The sequence below is a fragment of the Drosophila rhopaloa genome, unplaced genomic scaffold, assembly GCF_018152115.1.
Source record: "Drosophila rhopaloa isolate 14029-0021.01 unplaced genomic scaffold, ASM1815211v1 contig_218, whole genome shotgun sequence".
Classification (NCBI taxonomy): domain Eukaryota; kingdom Metazoa; phylum Arthropoda; class Insecta; order Diptera; family Drosophilidae; genus Drosophila; species Drosophila rhopaloa.
Window position 1 is genome coordinate 2,044,888 of NW_025335104.1, and position 16,630 is coordinate 2,061,517.

The 16,630-nt window shown below is 37.3% G+C and overlaps 1 protein-coding gene across 2 annotated transcripts in view; it reads left to right on the plus strand.

Moving 5' to 3' along the window:
- LOC108037158 (neurotrimin) overlaps positions 1 to 16,630 on the plus strand; it is a 277,439-nt gene that overhangs the window by 153,504 nt on the left and 107,305 nt on the right. For both annotated transcript variants that reach the window (XM_044460759.1, XM_044460758.1), the window contains exon 3: positions 15,379 to 15,485. In XM_044460759.1, the coding sequence (XP_044316694.1) occupies positions 15,379 to 15,485 (107 nt within the window). The remainder of the gene's footprint in view (positions 1 to 15,378; positions 15,486 to 16,630) is intronic.

Sequence of the window (16,630 nt, forward strand, 5' to 3'; positions counted from 1 at the left end):
GTGTTTATCAATACCTATCGAAATGTAAAAGAAATTTTTCAAATCGGACCATTCGTTAAAAAGTTATGCGTGATCAAAGTTTCTATCTCCATCTCCCTCGCACTCCCTTTACCTGAGTAACGGGTATCTGATAGTCGGGGCACCCGACTATAGCGTTCTCTCTTGTTTTTTTTAAACTTTCACTGAGTCATCTATTCCAGGGCCATATAATAATCCATCTGCAGCAGTAGCAGCTTCTAATAATTCAATTTGATGCTGTCTGCGAGCCTTTCTTCCCTCCCGCGTGCTCCTTATGCGCTGTGCATCTTCTCTGCCGGCATACGAATGCGCATTGGGCCCAGCTGAGACCCCCATTGCTTTAATATAATATAGAAGTGATGCTGTGCCTTCATTATACATGCCAGCAGATATATATGAAGCCGTTTCCAACGTTTTTGAACCAGACGGAAGTACTTTTGGAGAGATCTTCCATATCAGTTGATTGTAGCTCTCGTTGTTATTTTGTGTAAAACCACCCACACATCGTTCCAATAATTCTTCAGTGCTAAGATCTTCATAGATGGGACGTATAGTTTCAGCAACATCTTCTGGAAATGGTTGATAATCATGCTCATACGTAGATATCTCATTTGCAGCTGCAGCCCGCTGCAAGAGCACCATGATTCTGGTCCGATCGGGCACTTTTCATGTTTTGGATTCTTGTCTGTCGAGCAGTAATGATCAAATGTGGCCCAGATTGCATTAAACCATAATAATCTGTCAATTTATCGATCATTTTCCCTGTCAGTTTGCCTTTCCACCGAGAGTTTTCTTTTGCCTTTTTTTCCCACTCTTCAGCTGAACTGTTTCCATGTTCTCACAATCTCGGAGTCGCGTTCCCATTCTCTTCTGTATGTGACCAATACAATAAAGGACCCGAATTTACGCTACGATCCATACACTGATCGCACGACACTACCACTTTAAATGTAAGACCTCGTTCGCTAGCAGTATGAAACTTCACATCTCCGTTACAGTCTTTGCACTGTACATAGTCGTATCCTTCCGTCTTTACTTGCCACCTGTTTTATGGTACTGGTTCCTGTTGTAGTTGCCCACTATAGTAAATCAATATGCCATATTTCGAGTATAAATCGAGAAGAAGTTAAGCTATCGGGGCCAAATTGAACTAAAACGTATTTTTTCTCCCTTTAGCCTAGTACTCAGATCGACAAAAACTGTCCGCCAGTCATGAGGGAGAGCGAGAGGCAAACAGCTGGCGTTCACTTTTCGTCAACTTTTTTTTTCACCTCGGTCCTCAGATCGACGAAAAAAATACCAGAAAATTGCATAGCGTTGCCAGTCTGCGGAAATGAACTTTGGGTGAACCCTAGCGAAAAGATTAAAAAATGTAATCTTTTGGCGTGCGCTTCTTACTGAACATTATAAGAAATGGAGGGAAAAAATCAAAAAACTCGCAAAAGTCGATTCCAGGAGCTTACATGTGAGGACAAAATAACATTAATACGCTCTATGGTGCCTCTTGTCAGAGCAAAATGTTTTTTAGGTCAAGAATGTACGAAAAAACACAGTAAAACTGCAGCTGTGAACTTTAAATTAGCAAATAATTATCAGTAAATTAAAAAAAAAAGCTGTTAAATTTCAATTGTATTGTTTTTTAATTTCTTTGTACACCGGCAGACTTGTCTTGCCAAGGAAGTTGATACTATCTTTTAAAGGCTCTTTCCCGCAAATACGATATTTGAATTTTAACTGAATTTTAAATCTGATTGACGAAGGCAGTTACGGAAAATTTCAAAGCGTTGCTAGTTTGCTGAAATTAACTTTGGGTGAACGTGCGTTAGGTGCTAGTGAAAAGATTCAAAAGTGTAAACGTTTGAAGTGTCTGTTGTCAAAGCAGTGTTTTTAAAAAAATGTACTTTGGAATAAAATTTCGTCATTTGACAAGCATACTGTGATGCTAGTGCATCGTCAGTCCGTTTACTGCCGTCCAACAAGATATATATTTATTATTTATTTTTATACCCTTGCGGAGGGTATTATAATTTCAGTCAAAAAATTGCAACGCAGCGAAGAAGACATTTCCTATAAAGTATATATATTCTTGATCAGCATCACCAGGAGAGTCTATATAGCCATGTCCGTCTGTCCATCCGATTGTCCGTCCGTCCGTTTCTAGGCAAACTAGTCCCTCAGTTTTGATGTTTTTCTATTTGTCAAAATATTCCTTTGAGATATAGTTATTATTTACTATATCAAAATTACGCTTTTAGTTTTGTTAAAATCGCACAACAATATGATGTAGTTGATATAGAAACGATGGCAAAATACAACTCCAAATCGAGAAAGCTTCATTGTTTTTAGCAATTTCTACAGAAATGTAGTCGTTTTGTAATAACTGCAAGCGTATATAAACTTCGGCTTGCCGAAGTTTGCTCCCTTTCTTGTTTGTTTTGTAATCTTCAAATGTTAGAAGCCTTAAGGCTGAATAACAAACGAGCAATGACAAGCCCCTTAAACACCACCATTTCTTTTTACATGGCTGACGAAGTGCTGGACGGCAAAAAAAAACTGATTACCATCTATTGGTTAAACCAACAGACTAGAGAGAATAAGTAAAGTTTTACTCAAAACAAGAAAGGAAAGCTAACTTCGGGCGGAGCCGAAGCTGAAATACCCTTGCAGAATATTCTGTAAATTTTAATTATATTCTCCAAAATTATTCATATGATCCATTCTTAACACTCATAACAAATCCAAACTTCCTTACTTTAAAAACACCAAAGTTATGGCATTTCCAATCGTTCAGTTATATGGCAGCTATAGGATATAGTCGGTCGATCCTTATGAAATTTGGTAGGTCGAATTGATTGGCCAAAAATAAAACCAATAGAAAATCCCAACTTAACAAACACCAAAGTTATGGCATTTCCGATCGTTGAATTATATGGCTGAGAAACTAGTTTGCATAGAATCAGGCAGACGGACAGACGGACGGACGGACAGAGGAGGTGATCCTGATCAAGAATATATGTATATACTTTATAGGGTCGGAGATTCTCCTTCACTGCGTTGCACACTTTTGACCAAAATTATAATACCCTCTGCAAGGGTATAAATATGAATTACGCAAGCGCTTTAAAATCAGGACTGGCTAACCCTGTCTCAAAAAGTTCATTTCTGTAATCAGCATACCAAGAACCAAACACGGCTCAACAGCAACGATTCCCGGAGCAGTCAAAAAGCAACGTTGAAGATATGATATACAGCCTGCAACAAAGCCTTACGGAGTTTATGTCGTTTATGCGCACAACTATGCAAGATTTAATGCGAAACCAAAATCTATTGTTTCAAAGGCTGGTTTCACAACAATCCAAATAATGACTTCCCTAAGGATATCTACGTGGAACCCTAACGGCGTCCCACAGCATAAACTTGAGTTAGCTCAATTTCTACTCGACAACCATATCGACGTAATGATGCTTTCAGAAACACACCTTACAAACAAGTACAATTTTCAACTACGAGGTTATTCATTCTACGAAACAAATCATCCAGATGGTAAAGCACATGGTGGGATTGGAATTCTAATCAGAAGCCGTATTAAGCACCACTATCATAAAAAATTTGCTAAAAATTACTTACAGGCCACATATATAAATATACAAATAAATACTGGCAACCAACTTACCCTAGCCGCCGTATACTGCCCCCCTCGCTTCATTATAGCTGAAGATGAGTTTATGCAGTTTTTCAACTCACTAGGAGACCACTTCATAGCAGCAGGGGACTACAATGCCAAGCACACACACTGGTGATCACGTCTCGTGACTCCAAAAGGAAAACAGCTCTTTAATGCAATTATAAAAGCCAAGAACAAGCTGGACTATGTTTGTCCTGGCAGACCAACATACTGGCCGGCAGACCCAAAGAAACTACCCGATTTAATATACTTTGCAATTACCAAAAACATTGCTAAAAATCTGATAAGCGCCGAATGCCTCTCGAATCTTTCATCTGATCACTCGCCTGTCCTGTTTATTCTTCTCCGACATCCAGGCGCACTGGAGCAATCGTATAAATTCACATCACAGAAAACCAATTGGGTTAAGTACAAGAAATACATTAGCTCACACATAGAGCTAAGTCCTCATCTCAACGATGAAGTCAACGTAGACAGATTTGTTAATACACTGGAGTCTGTACTCGTCTCTGCAGCTCGAGTTTCAACACCCCAAACTACAAGTACACAAAGCAACCAAAAGAAGACAAATCTACAAATAGAACATCTAGTTCTCGAAAAGCGACGTGGCAACTCCACAGATCGCCATCTCCTTGGCAAAGCATAAAATATGCCCCACGTCAACTCACAAAAGCTTTACAGCAAGAAGAAGCACATGTCCACCGACGCTACATAGAGCAATTGTCAACATCTAGTACAAAACACTCACTATGGAGAGCTCACCCAACTCTAAGCTCATCGAAAGTAACCGTGATGCCTATTAAAAATCCCACAGGCGGCTGGGCGCGCAGCGATGCAGACAGAGCCAGCACGTTTGCCAACCACCTTAAAAATGTCTTCCAACCAAATCCAAATCCGACTTTACCATATGAGCCTCAGCTTCAACTTGAGCCAATTGAGTTTCGCCCAAACGAAATCGTTAACATCATCAAAAATCAGCTGAATCCGAAAAAATCCCCGGGCTGTGACCTCATAGCTCCCAAAATGATCATTGAGCTCCCATAATGCGACGTTTGCCATCGCAAAACTTGGCCACTTTCCAGTGAGATGGAAAGAGTCGATTATAATAATGATAGTAAAGCCGGGAAAAGACCACACAATTCCCATGTCGTATAGACGCGTTCGAAAAACGAGAGTACTGTACTGCCATATTTTTAGATGTCTCTCAAGCATTTGATAAAGTTTGGCTAGAAGGTCTAATGTACAAGATCAAGACAATGCTCTTTTACAACACCCATAAGCTTTTAGAGTCTTACCTCTACGACAGAAAATTTGCTGTGAGATGCAACACTGCTATAACTGACAATTTCACTATTGGAGCTGGAGTTCCTCAATGAAGCTTGCTTGGGCCAACATTATACGTCCTCTACACAGCAGACATCCCAACAAGCACACGACTAACAACATCTACGTTTGCTGATGATACAGCCATTCTCAGCCGATCAAAATGCCCGATGCAAGCAACTGCGCAGCTTGCTCTTCATCTGGTCGATGTTGAAAAGTGGCTATCAGATTGGCGAATTAAAGTGAACGCACAAAAATGCAAGCACGTTACGTTCACCCTGAACAGGCAAAACTGCCCACCGCTCATGTTAAACCATACTCTACTCCCGCAAGCAAACGAAGTGACATATCTAGGAGCACACCTCGACAGAAGACTCACATGGCGCCGGCACATTGAAGCTAAAAGAACACACCTAAAGCTAAAAACCAGTAGGCTTCATTGGCTTATCAACGCTCGGTCTCCCCTTAGTCTTGAATATAAAGTGCTGCTGTACGGCTCTCTGTTATGGGGGAATGCCAGCAATAGCAATATTGACAAAGTCCAGCGAGCTCAGTCGAAGATCTTGAAAACAATCACCGGGGCACCGTGGTACGTTCGCAACGAAAACATACATCGCGACTTAAACATTCTACCAGTGAAAGAAGTGATCGCAGAACAGAAGGAAAAGTACTTTACCAAGCTATCGCTGCACCCTAACCACCCGGCGAGAGGATTTACAAGGTTGATCAACCAATCACGCCTTCGTCGCAATGACTTACCCACCCAGCGACCGAGGGACGCGCAACCAGAATGCAGTCTAATTATTCTGTTAGTTAAATTTTAATGTTAAGATTCGTAAACTTATTGTTAGTCTCAAAATTAAGAGAAGATGCAATAAATAAAAGCAAAGTTACAAAAAAAAAAAATAAATAAAAATAATTTATTTTCAAACAAAAGCGAAAAGGGATAAAAATTAAATTTACGCAGATCCGGCCCGTTCCGACTTATATACTACCTGCAACAGAAATAAAATTTTCACGCAAATTGCTTTAAAACTGGGGGAAAGGGATATTGCGTAGAAACGTATAGGTGGGCGCTTGGACAGAATGATAATGAATATATACATACACTTTATAGGGTAGTAAATGCACCCTTCACGGCATATCAAAATGTTGACTGAAATTATAATATTAAGGGTATAAAAACCAGTTAAAGATTTTTATATTTCTTATAAACTATGGGCTTCGCATTTGCGTAAACTTCTTGCTAAGCCAAGGTGATTTATTTAACAATGTTGTATGGTTAGTGATAATAGGTACCCATTGTCTAGAATATTTAGACGACATTATTATATTTTCAACCTCTTTTAACCTCTTCTAAAAAAAGTATTCGAACGTCTTCGCAGATCAAATCTTAAGCTTGAATTAGATAAATGTGAATTTATGAAACGGGAAAATGAATTTGTAGGTTACATAATTACTAATGAGGGTGTCAAAGCAAATTCAAATAAATTTTAAGATTTTAAAATCCCAATTTCTTCAAAACAAAGAAAATCATTTTTAGGCCTTTGTGGACTTTCTGGTAAATTTATAAAAGATTTTGCCAAAATTGCAATACCAATGACTTAAATAAGGAGCTAAAATAAATATAAACGATCCTAGTTACAATGAAGCCTTTAAAAAATTAAAAACTTTAATTAGTAACGATCCAATTCACATATATCCGGATTTTTAAAAGAAATTCGATCTAACAGATGCAAGCAATTATGCATTAGGTGCTGTATTATCTCAAGAAGGTAAACCAATTTGTTTTGCCAGTAGTAGTATTAAAAAATAAATATTAGCCATTGTATGGGCAACCGTTTGGACCGCTTGTTTGGTTACATAACATAAAATAACTTAATATAAAATTAAAACTTTGGAAAATAAAACTTAGAAAGTTTGATTATGAAATAAAGTACATTTAGGGAAAAGAAAATTACTTAGCAGATGCTTTGTCAAGGATTACAAAAAAGGAATCTAAAGGAAACAAAATTAAAGAAGTATTTCAAAATGAAGACGATGTAGATACTAATGCAGCACCAGTGCATAGTGCACAATAAGATATTGGTGATTGCATGCAAATTACCGAACGATATGTCAACGTTTTTAATCACCAACTTATATTTGAATCAAGACACTGAAGAGCGTTCTCACTACTTTAAGAAAACTATTAATAAAATAATTTACAGTGACAAGACTAAAACTTTGGCCAAAAACCTAGTTATAAAATTCATATGTGGAGTCCACATTGTAGACACAATTTTGTTATATACATATATAACATATATATATACATATATAACACTCATGATGCCACAGGTAAAACACATGCTGAAATATTTATTTATGGTATGGATGTAAATCCATTCAAAAGACAGAAGCGATAAAACAAATACAAAAACCACTGGCAAGAAACTAATAGGGGTCCTAAAGTAGTAAAACATAAGTAAATTAAAACAAGAAAGGAAGCAAACTTCGGCAAGCTGAAGCTTATATACCTTTGCAGTTGTTACAAATCTACCACATTTCGATTTTTATGCCTATATTACGAAAAACAGTGAAGCTATGTCGATTTTTCGCTGCATTTTGCCATCGTTTCTATGCATGACCTGTTTTTGTGGCATTAATTAATAACTCGGTCAGTTTTGGAGATATCGTCATGAAACTTTACCAATCGTCATTATTTGTCCCTAGGCACATATAGTGTGAAAATCGTTTCGATCAGGAAACAATATCCTATAGCTCCCATAGGAACGATCGGTTAAAACTAAAAAAAAATTAATGAAATTTAAAGAGGTGAAATTTGTTGGTCCATGCCTATAAAAGATGATGATAATAAGTGCAACAAAAGCGAAAAGAAAAAATTTCGTCAAACTCAAAACTCATCGGCAGCCACGGTACATATCGACTAACAATTCGCCAGTTTGTAGGCAAAATGATTCGAATTTGTCCAAATTGACGGGCAACTGACAGGACAAACATTTAAAAATGATCCTCATATTATAAATAATTTGTTCATCAAACATTTTATAGCTTTTTCTTGCTCAAGCCGGCCCTTCCCGCTATTCCAAACAGCAACCAAGTCGGCGTTGGAGAAAGTGAGGTTATCTAAGAAAAATTCAAATTGCACCAATAGTGCGGAAAAGTGCACAATAAGACTAACATATTTTTGCTCAGAATTGACAAGGCTACAACATACACTTGGACGCATTGAAAACTAATGCAAACTTCTATTTCAAAACTCTTCCCAAAGTTGAAATTTGTTCCTCAAAATTCAGCTTAAGGTGCATTTATAAAGTGACAAAATATTAGTATAAACACGCATAATTTAAACAATTAATACATTTAACATATAGTACAAGCCTGTGAGATCAGTTTACATTTGTTTTTTTCTTTTCAAATGGTGTTTTACACGAATAAATTAATTTCAAAGAACGCCTTGAAAAAATTGCAAACTTAGCGCTGGTACTTTCGCATGCAACAGCTGACTTTACAGCTGTTATGCTAACATATGCTGTTAAGTATTAACATTTTGAGTATGAGGCATAACAGTTTGATGTTCTGTTAATGCATTCCCATTTTTATACCCTTGCAGAGGGTATTATAATTTTGGTCAAAAGTGTGCAACGCAGTGAAGGAGACATCTCCGACCCTATAAAGTATATATATTCTTGATCAGGATCACCTCCTGAGTTGATATAGCCATGTCCGTCTGTCCGTCTGTCCGTCTGTCCGTCTGTCTGTCCGTCTGTCTGTTTCTACGCGAACTAGTCTCTCAGTTTTAAAGATATCGAATTGAAACTTTGCACACACCCTTCTTTCCTTTGCACGCAGTATATAAGTCGGAACGGCCGGGATCGGCCGACTATATCCTATAGCTGCCATATAACTGATTGATCGGAAATGCCATAACTCTGCTGTTTGTTAGGTTAGGAAGTTGGGACTTTCTATGGGTTTTATATTTGGCCAATCAATCCGACGTACCAAATTTCATAAGGATCGGCCGACTATATCTTATAGCTGCCATATAACTGATTGATCGGAAATGCCATAACTTTGGTGTTTGTAAAGTTAGGAAGTTGGGATTTTCTATGGGTTTTATATTTGGCCAATCAATCCGACGTACCAAATTTCATAAGGATCGGCCGACTATATCTTATAGCTGCCATATAACTGATTGATCGGAAATGCCATAACTTTGGTGTTTGTTAAGTTAGGAAGTTGGGATTTTCTATGGGTTTTATTTTTGCCTAATCAATCCGACATATCAAATTTCATAAGGATCGGCCGACTATATTCTATAACTGCCATATAAGTGTACGATTGGAAATGCCATAACTTTGGTGTTTTTAAAGTTAGGAAGTTGGGATTTTTTATGAGTATTAAGAATGCATTATGAATGATTTTGGAGAATATAATTTGCAGAATATTCTGCAAGGGTATTTCAACTTCGGCTCCGCCCGAAGTTAGCTTTCCTTTCTTGTTTTTTTTTTAATTAGAGCACTTTTAAAAAATGACTAAATGCCACATAAAGTGGTCAAAAACCCCATAGTGCTATGGCAGCTATTTGATATTGTTATCCGATTTTAATTTAATTTAAACCAAAATTCCATAATATTTAAATATAACCAAGTCACAAAGAACAAAAAAAATAATTCAAAAGAAAGTTATAATATTTTAAAATTCTTTTTTTCGTTTGTTCCAATGGGAGCTATATGATGTAGTCGCCCGATCCGGCTCGTTCCGACTCATATTCTACCTGCAATAGAAAGCCAACTTTTGGGAAAGTTTCAAGCAGATAGCTTTAAAACTGAGGGACTAGTTTGCAAAACTAGAAACGGACAGACGGACATTCGGACATGGCTAGATCGACTGTCCTGGTGATTCTGATCAAGAAGATATATACTTCATAGGGTCGGAAAAGTCTCCTTCAATTCGTTGCAAACTTTTTTTTTTTTTTTCCGCGGAGTCCTACGGTCCACTTACCCGACCAACCGACCGAGGGGCGCAGCCGTGTATCGTACGGCACGATTCGCGTTAAGATTTGCATCCCAGTTTAGGCGCCGTAAAGCAAAAAGAAGGAAGTTTTTTTGTACAGATTCAATAAGACCAATATCTATTCCGTATTGTGGACTCCAGACGGGAGACCCATACTCCAGAATCGGACGGACTAACGAAATAAATAAAGTTTTAGTGAAATAAGGATCATCGAATTCTTTTGACCACCTTTTAATAAATCCAAGCACTCCTCTGGCTTTATTAACCATGGACAAAATGTGATTAGAAAATTTTAGTTTAGTGTCCAAGAGAACGCCTTTTACAAGAATTATTCTATCCAAAGAGCTGCCACTTAACGTATAAGTCGCGTATATCGGATTGCCCCGATAAAAAGTCATCAGCTTGCACTTGGAACCGTTTAAATTTAGTAAATTATCTCGGCACCAGTTTTGAAAGTTATCTAGATCGGATTGCAAGTCTAAATGGCAGGAAATGTCCTTATACTGCAGGCACAACTTAACATCATCTGCGTACATAAGTACGCGAGAATGACTTATAATTGAGGGAAGATCGTTAATAAATAATGTAAAAAGTAACGGACCCAGATGGCTCCCTTGTGGGACACCGGAGGTAACACGGAGAATTTCAGAAATTGAATTTTTAAAAAGGACCCTTTGTGACCTGCCATTTAGATAACTTGAAATCCATTTAAGCAGATCAACTGGAAAACCTAAAAGGTCAAGTTTTTGAATAAGAAGTAAGTGATTTACAGAGTCAAATGCTTTACTAAAGTCAATGTAAATGACGTCTGTTTGAAAACTACTATTGAAGCCTTTTATCACAAATGTAGGGAGCTCTAGAAGGTTTGTGATTGTGGATCTACGTTCAATAAATTAACACGGAGAAATGATTGATCTACAAAGGTGAGGAGTAATAATTTTTTCAACAAGAAAGGAAAGCTAACTTCGGGCGGAGCAGAAGTTGATATACCCTTGCAGAATACTCTGTAAATTATATTCTTCAAAATTATTCATATGATGCATTCTTAATACTCATAAAAAATCCCAACTTCCTAACTTTAAAAACACCAAAGTTATGGCATTTCCAATCGTTCAGTTATATGGCAGCTATAAGATATAGTCGGCCGATCCTTATGAAGTTTGGTAGGTCGGATTGATTGGCCAAAAATAAAACCCATAGAAAATCCCAACTTCCTAACTTAACAAATACCAAAGTTATGGCATTTCCGATCAATCAGTTATATGGCAGCTATAGGATATAGTCGGCCGATCCTTATAAAATTTGGTACGTCAAATTGATTGGCCAAATGTAAAACCCATAGAAAATCCCAACTTTCTAACTTTACAAACACCAAAGTTCTGGCATTTCCGATCGTTCAGTTATATGGCAGCTATAGGATATAGTCGGCCGATCCCGGCCGTTCCGACTTATATACTGCGTGCAAAGAAAAGAAGGGTGTGTGCAAAGTTTCAATTCGATATCTTTAAAACTGAGAGACTAGTTCGCGTAGAAACAGACAGACGGACAGACAGACGGACAGACGGACGGACGGACAGACGGACATGCTTATATCAACTCAGGAGGTGATCCTGATCATGAATATATATACTTTATATGGTCGGAGATGTCTCCTTCACTGCGTTGCACACTTTTGACCAAAATTATAATACCCTCTGCAAGGGTATAAAAAGCTTAGGAATAGCTGACAACTTAGAAATACCTCTTTAGTTACTGGCTCCTAACTTGTTACCTTTTTTGAAAAGAGGAATAAAAAATGATTCCTTCCAAATATTTGGGAATGGGTAGGTTTCTAGAGATAAGGTAAGCAACTTGTGAAGAGGTTTGCAGAGGGCCTTAGCGCAATACCTAAGCACGCACCCAGGAATACCATCGGGCCCTGGCGAATAAACAGGCTTAATACGAAGAAGATCCAAAAGAAGAGAGCTTTCTGTTAAAGTGGGACAGAATATGAGGTTTGACTTGGACATGGTGTAAGAATAAGGCTGTGATGAATAATCTAAAGTAGAGTAAGTCGTTTGAAAAAATTGGGCAAATAAATCGGCTATTGCCTGATCTGTGCTTGCCGTCATGTTTTCGAACGACAGCGAGGAAACACCAGTAAAACCGGCGCACTTGGTGTGCACCATATTTTCACACAGCCAGCAAGTCATATTAGACTGGTCAGCCCTGATTAAGAGGCTTACAGAAGCAGACTAAATTTGTATTATTCATTTTATTTATTGGAACCACTGTACCAAGAAAAGGAATTGAAATGTATAAGCGAGCAGTTATAAGTACCCCAAGAGCGCAGAAACTGCACGCTTAGAACTTTCAAAGCAGAGAGAGCGGGAGCGTAAATTAGTTAAAGTGCATGCACAAAAGAGAAACGGCGGGGATATAAGATAAGAAAACACAGATAAGAATTACGAAAACTAAAAAAATTTATTGGTATTATTACAAGTGCACTCGCGAAGCGAACGGAGTTTAAATTTATGTTTGAATAACCGGAAGAAAATTAAAATTGTTTTGATAAAACCCACCGATGGGAATAAACGAAACAAAATACAAAATTCGAAGCGCAGAAAAAAAAACACGACCGTTCACTTTGATAGTCAAAGACGATCACTAAAATTATAATGCAAGGGTATAGCAAGCGTAATAAGATTTCGTTCTTATCGGCAAAATTTGTGCAAGTGTGTAATTGCAAGTCATAGTCAAATTTATTGATTTTTTTTTTTTTTTTTTTTTTTGCGCGGAGTTCCACGGCCCACTTACCCGCCCATCCGACCGAGGGGCAGAGCCGTGTATCGTACGGCACGATTCGCGATAGGATAGACGCGAGATGGGAAAATAAAGGTAAAGGTTCCGGGAAAAAAAGTAATAGTTAGATCAATCTTGTGCCAATGAAGCAAGTATTAATCGTTTTAGGAGCGGCAGAGAGTCAAGATTTGATATTACAGGAAAAAGTCTATTATAGTCAGAACATAATACTCTGAAAGGCTCATGCAAGGCATAGTTAGATCTACAATGATTTAAAATTAGGGGAATATAATTTCTAGTTAATCTACTTGGCACAGAAAAGTTTAGCCGACTTAACAAGTCGGGGCAGTCAATATCACCATGTATAAGGTTATAAATAAAGATACAAGCATCGTTCTACGGTTGGCTAGGGATGGTAAATTAATCAAAAGAAGTCTACTAGAATAAGAAGGTAAGATAAGATTTGCATCCCAGTTTAGGCGCCGTAAAGCAAAAAGAAGGAAGTTTTTTTGTACAGATTCAATACGACCAATATGTATTCCGTATTGTGGGCTCCAGACGGGAGACCCATACTCCAGAATCGGACGGACTAGCGAAATAAATAAAGTTTTAGTCAAATAAGGATCATCGAATTCTTTTGACCACCTTTTAATAAATCCAAGCACTCCTCTGGCTTTATTAACCATGGACGAAATGTGATTAGAAAATTTTTGTTTAGGGTCCAAGAGAACGCCAAGATCGTTTACAAGAGTTATTCTATCCAAAGAGCTGCCACTTAACGTGTAAGTCGCGTATATCGGATTGGCCCGATAAAAAGTCACCAGCTTGCACTTGGAGCCGTTTAAATTTAGTAAATTATCTCGGCACCAGTTTTGAAAATTATCTAGATCGGATTGCAAGTCTAAATGGCAGGAAATGTCCTTATACTGCAGGCACAACTTAACATCTGCTGCGTACATAAGTACGCGAGAATGACTTATAATTGAGGGAAGATCGTTAATAAATAATGTAAAAAGTAACGGACCCAGATGGCTCCCTTGTGGGACACCGGAGGTAACACGGAGAATTTCAGAAATTGAATTTTTAAAAAGGACCCTTTGTGACCTGCCATTTAGATAACTTGAAATCCAATTAAGCAGATCAACTGGAAAACCTAAAAGGTCAAGTTTATGAATAAGAAGTAAGTGATTTACAGAGTCAAATGCTTTACTAAAGTCAGTGTAAATGACATCTGTTTGAAAACTACTATTGAAGCCTTTTATCACAAATGTAGTGAGCTCTAGAAGGTTTGTAATTGTGGATCTACGTTTAATAAATCCGTGTTGACACGGAGAAATAATTGATCTGCAAAAGTGCTGCAAATGAGGAGTAATAATTTTTTCAAAAAGCTTAGGAATAGCTGACAACTTAGAAATACCTCTGTAGTTACTGGCTTCTAACTTGTTCCCTTTTTTGAAAAGAGGAATAACAAATGATTCCTTCCAAATATTTGGGAATTGGGACGTTTCTAGAGATAATGTGTGATATGTGTATACTTTTTATACCCTTGCAGAGGGTATTATAATTTTGGTCAAAAGTGTGCAACGCAGAGAAGGAGACATCTCCGACCCTATAAAGTATACATATTCTTACTCAGGATCGCGTCCTAAGTTTTTATAAGCATGTCCGTCTGTCTGTTTCTACGCTAACTAGTCTCTCAGTTTTGAAGATATCGAATTAAAACGTTGCACACACCCTTCTTTCCTTTCTACGCAGTATATAAGTCGGAACGGCCGTGATCGGCCGACTATATCCTATAGCTGCGATATAACTGATTGATCGGAAATGTTATAACTTTGGTGTTTGTAAAGTTAGGAAGATGGGATTTTCTATGGGTTTTATTTTTGACCAATCAATCCGACCTACTAAATTTCATAAGGATCGACCGCCTATATCCTATAGCTGACATATAGCTGAACTATCGGAAATGGCATAACTTTGGTGTTTTCAAAGTTAGTAAGTTGCGATTTTTTATGAGTATTAAGAATGCATCATTTGAATAATTTTGGAGAATATAATTTACAGAATATTCTGTAAGGGTATATAAACTTCGGCTCCGCCCGAGTGTTGGTGTGACTATATCAAGTAAATTAAAACCTGATACACTTAAGTATCAAATTAAATTAAAGTTACCGAGCATTTTTTAAACCTCTACGTACTTTTAAACCACCATAGGAACGATAAAGCTGTTTCAAGTTTAAGGTAAAAATCGTACTTCTAATTGCCCCTAAAATTTCAGACTGCGTTTACAGTAAATGTTAAGCTAAAGCTGAAGGCGAAGATCAAGCTAAAATTTCATGGTGCAGTACTCTGTGTTGTTAACTTGATTTTTATTGCCAACCTAACAATCAATAACATAAAAAAAGCAATTATAATAAATAGTGGTGCATCGACTAAATATTTTATTTCAAATTTTGAGATATACACTACAGTAGGAAATTACGCAGATACGTTTTTTGAGTCGCTGCAGTTACTTAGTTAACAATCCACTTTATTTTATTTTGTATTTACAGTCATTAGTGAAGATCCGGAATTTACAGATGTCATCGAGAATATTACGGTGCCCGCGGGGCGCAACGTAAAATTGGCTTGTTCGGTGAAGAACCTTGGCTCTTACAAGGTGAGTAGATACAAATGATAACGATTTCACACAGCGACCAGCAGTAGTTACATTTCAAACAAGAAAGGCAAGCCGAAGTTTATATACCCTTACAGTTATTACAAAACGACTACATTTCGATTTCTATACCTGCTAAAAACAATGAAGCTATGTCGATTTTGCGCTGCATTTTGGTATCGTTTCTATGGCAGCTTTATGATATTTTTTATGATATTACTTTAACTCAACGGAATATTTTAATAAATAAAAAAAACAGCTAAATACAATGTTTTTTATTAATTTTTTGATTTTCCAATTGGAAAATTTTTAAATACGAAATGTGAAATTGAGTTCGCGAACTAAAAATAATTCGGTGATATGTACCTTTACGCTGCGCATAGCATGCTTAAAAGACTCTATCGGTTTCTTTTCTCCTTTCGCTCAGCGGGCAGTTTAAATTTGCGTCCAATAGGATTTCCATAATGTGTGTGCAATCAAAACGTGCATAAATTTCATTTTGACCCGACTTTCCGTATCGCTTCTTCGCATTCTCCCCTTTCGTCACATGCTATGTTGTGCTCGTAATAGTTTTTATGACCTCAAAGTTCGGCATGTGCTATGCTCCACCATTTCATATCTAGCTGTTCTCCTCACTGTCCTCAGGTAAGCTCAAAAGTTAACTAGCAGCAGCAACGAGAACCGCTCATGTGCTATGCTCCACCATTTCATATCTAGCTGTTCTCCTCACTGTCCTCAGGTAAGCTCAAAAGTTAACTAGCAGCAGCAACGAGAACCGCTCTAGCTGCAGTAAAACGTGACTTTGCATGCAAAATAGTTGCGTAGTGAATTTTCCTTTCAGCACCACCGCACATTTGCTTCAACACAAACAGACAGGTTACTTTGAATTGATTTTAAAGTCCACAAAGTCTACACAAACCGACCACTAATTAATAATGTATAAACAGCTAACAGGAGTTTTTAGTTTTTCATAAAAATGACATTGACTACATAAAAAATAAATTCTTGCCAAATTAATAGATAGTTTCTTACAAGCTATATTTCTTTCTTTGGTATACGAGAAGCTAAAATAAATTTTTAAATTTTTTCCTTATATGTATATGAAAATATAAAAGAAAAATTCCTCGTTTTGAACGATAACGAAAGTC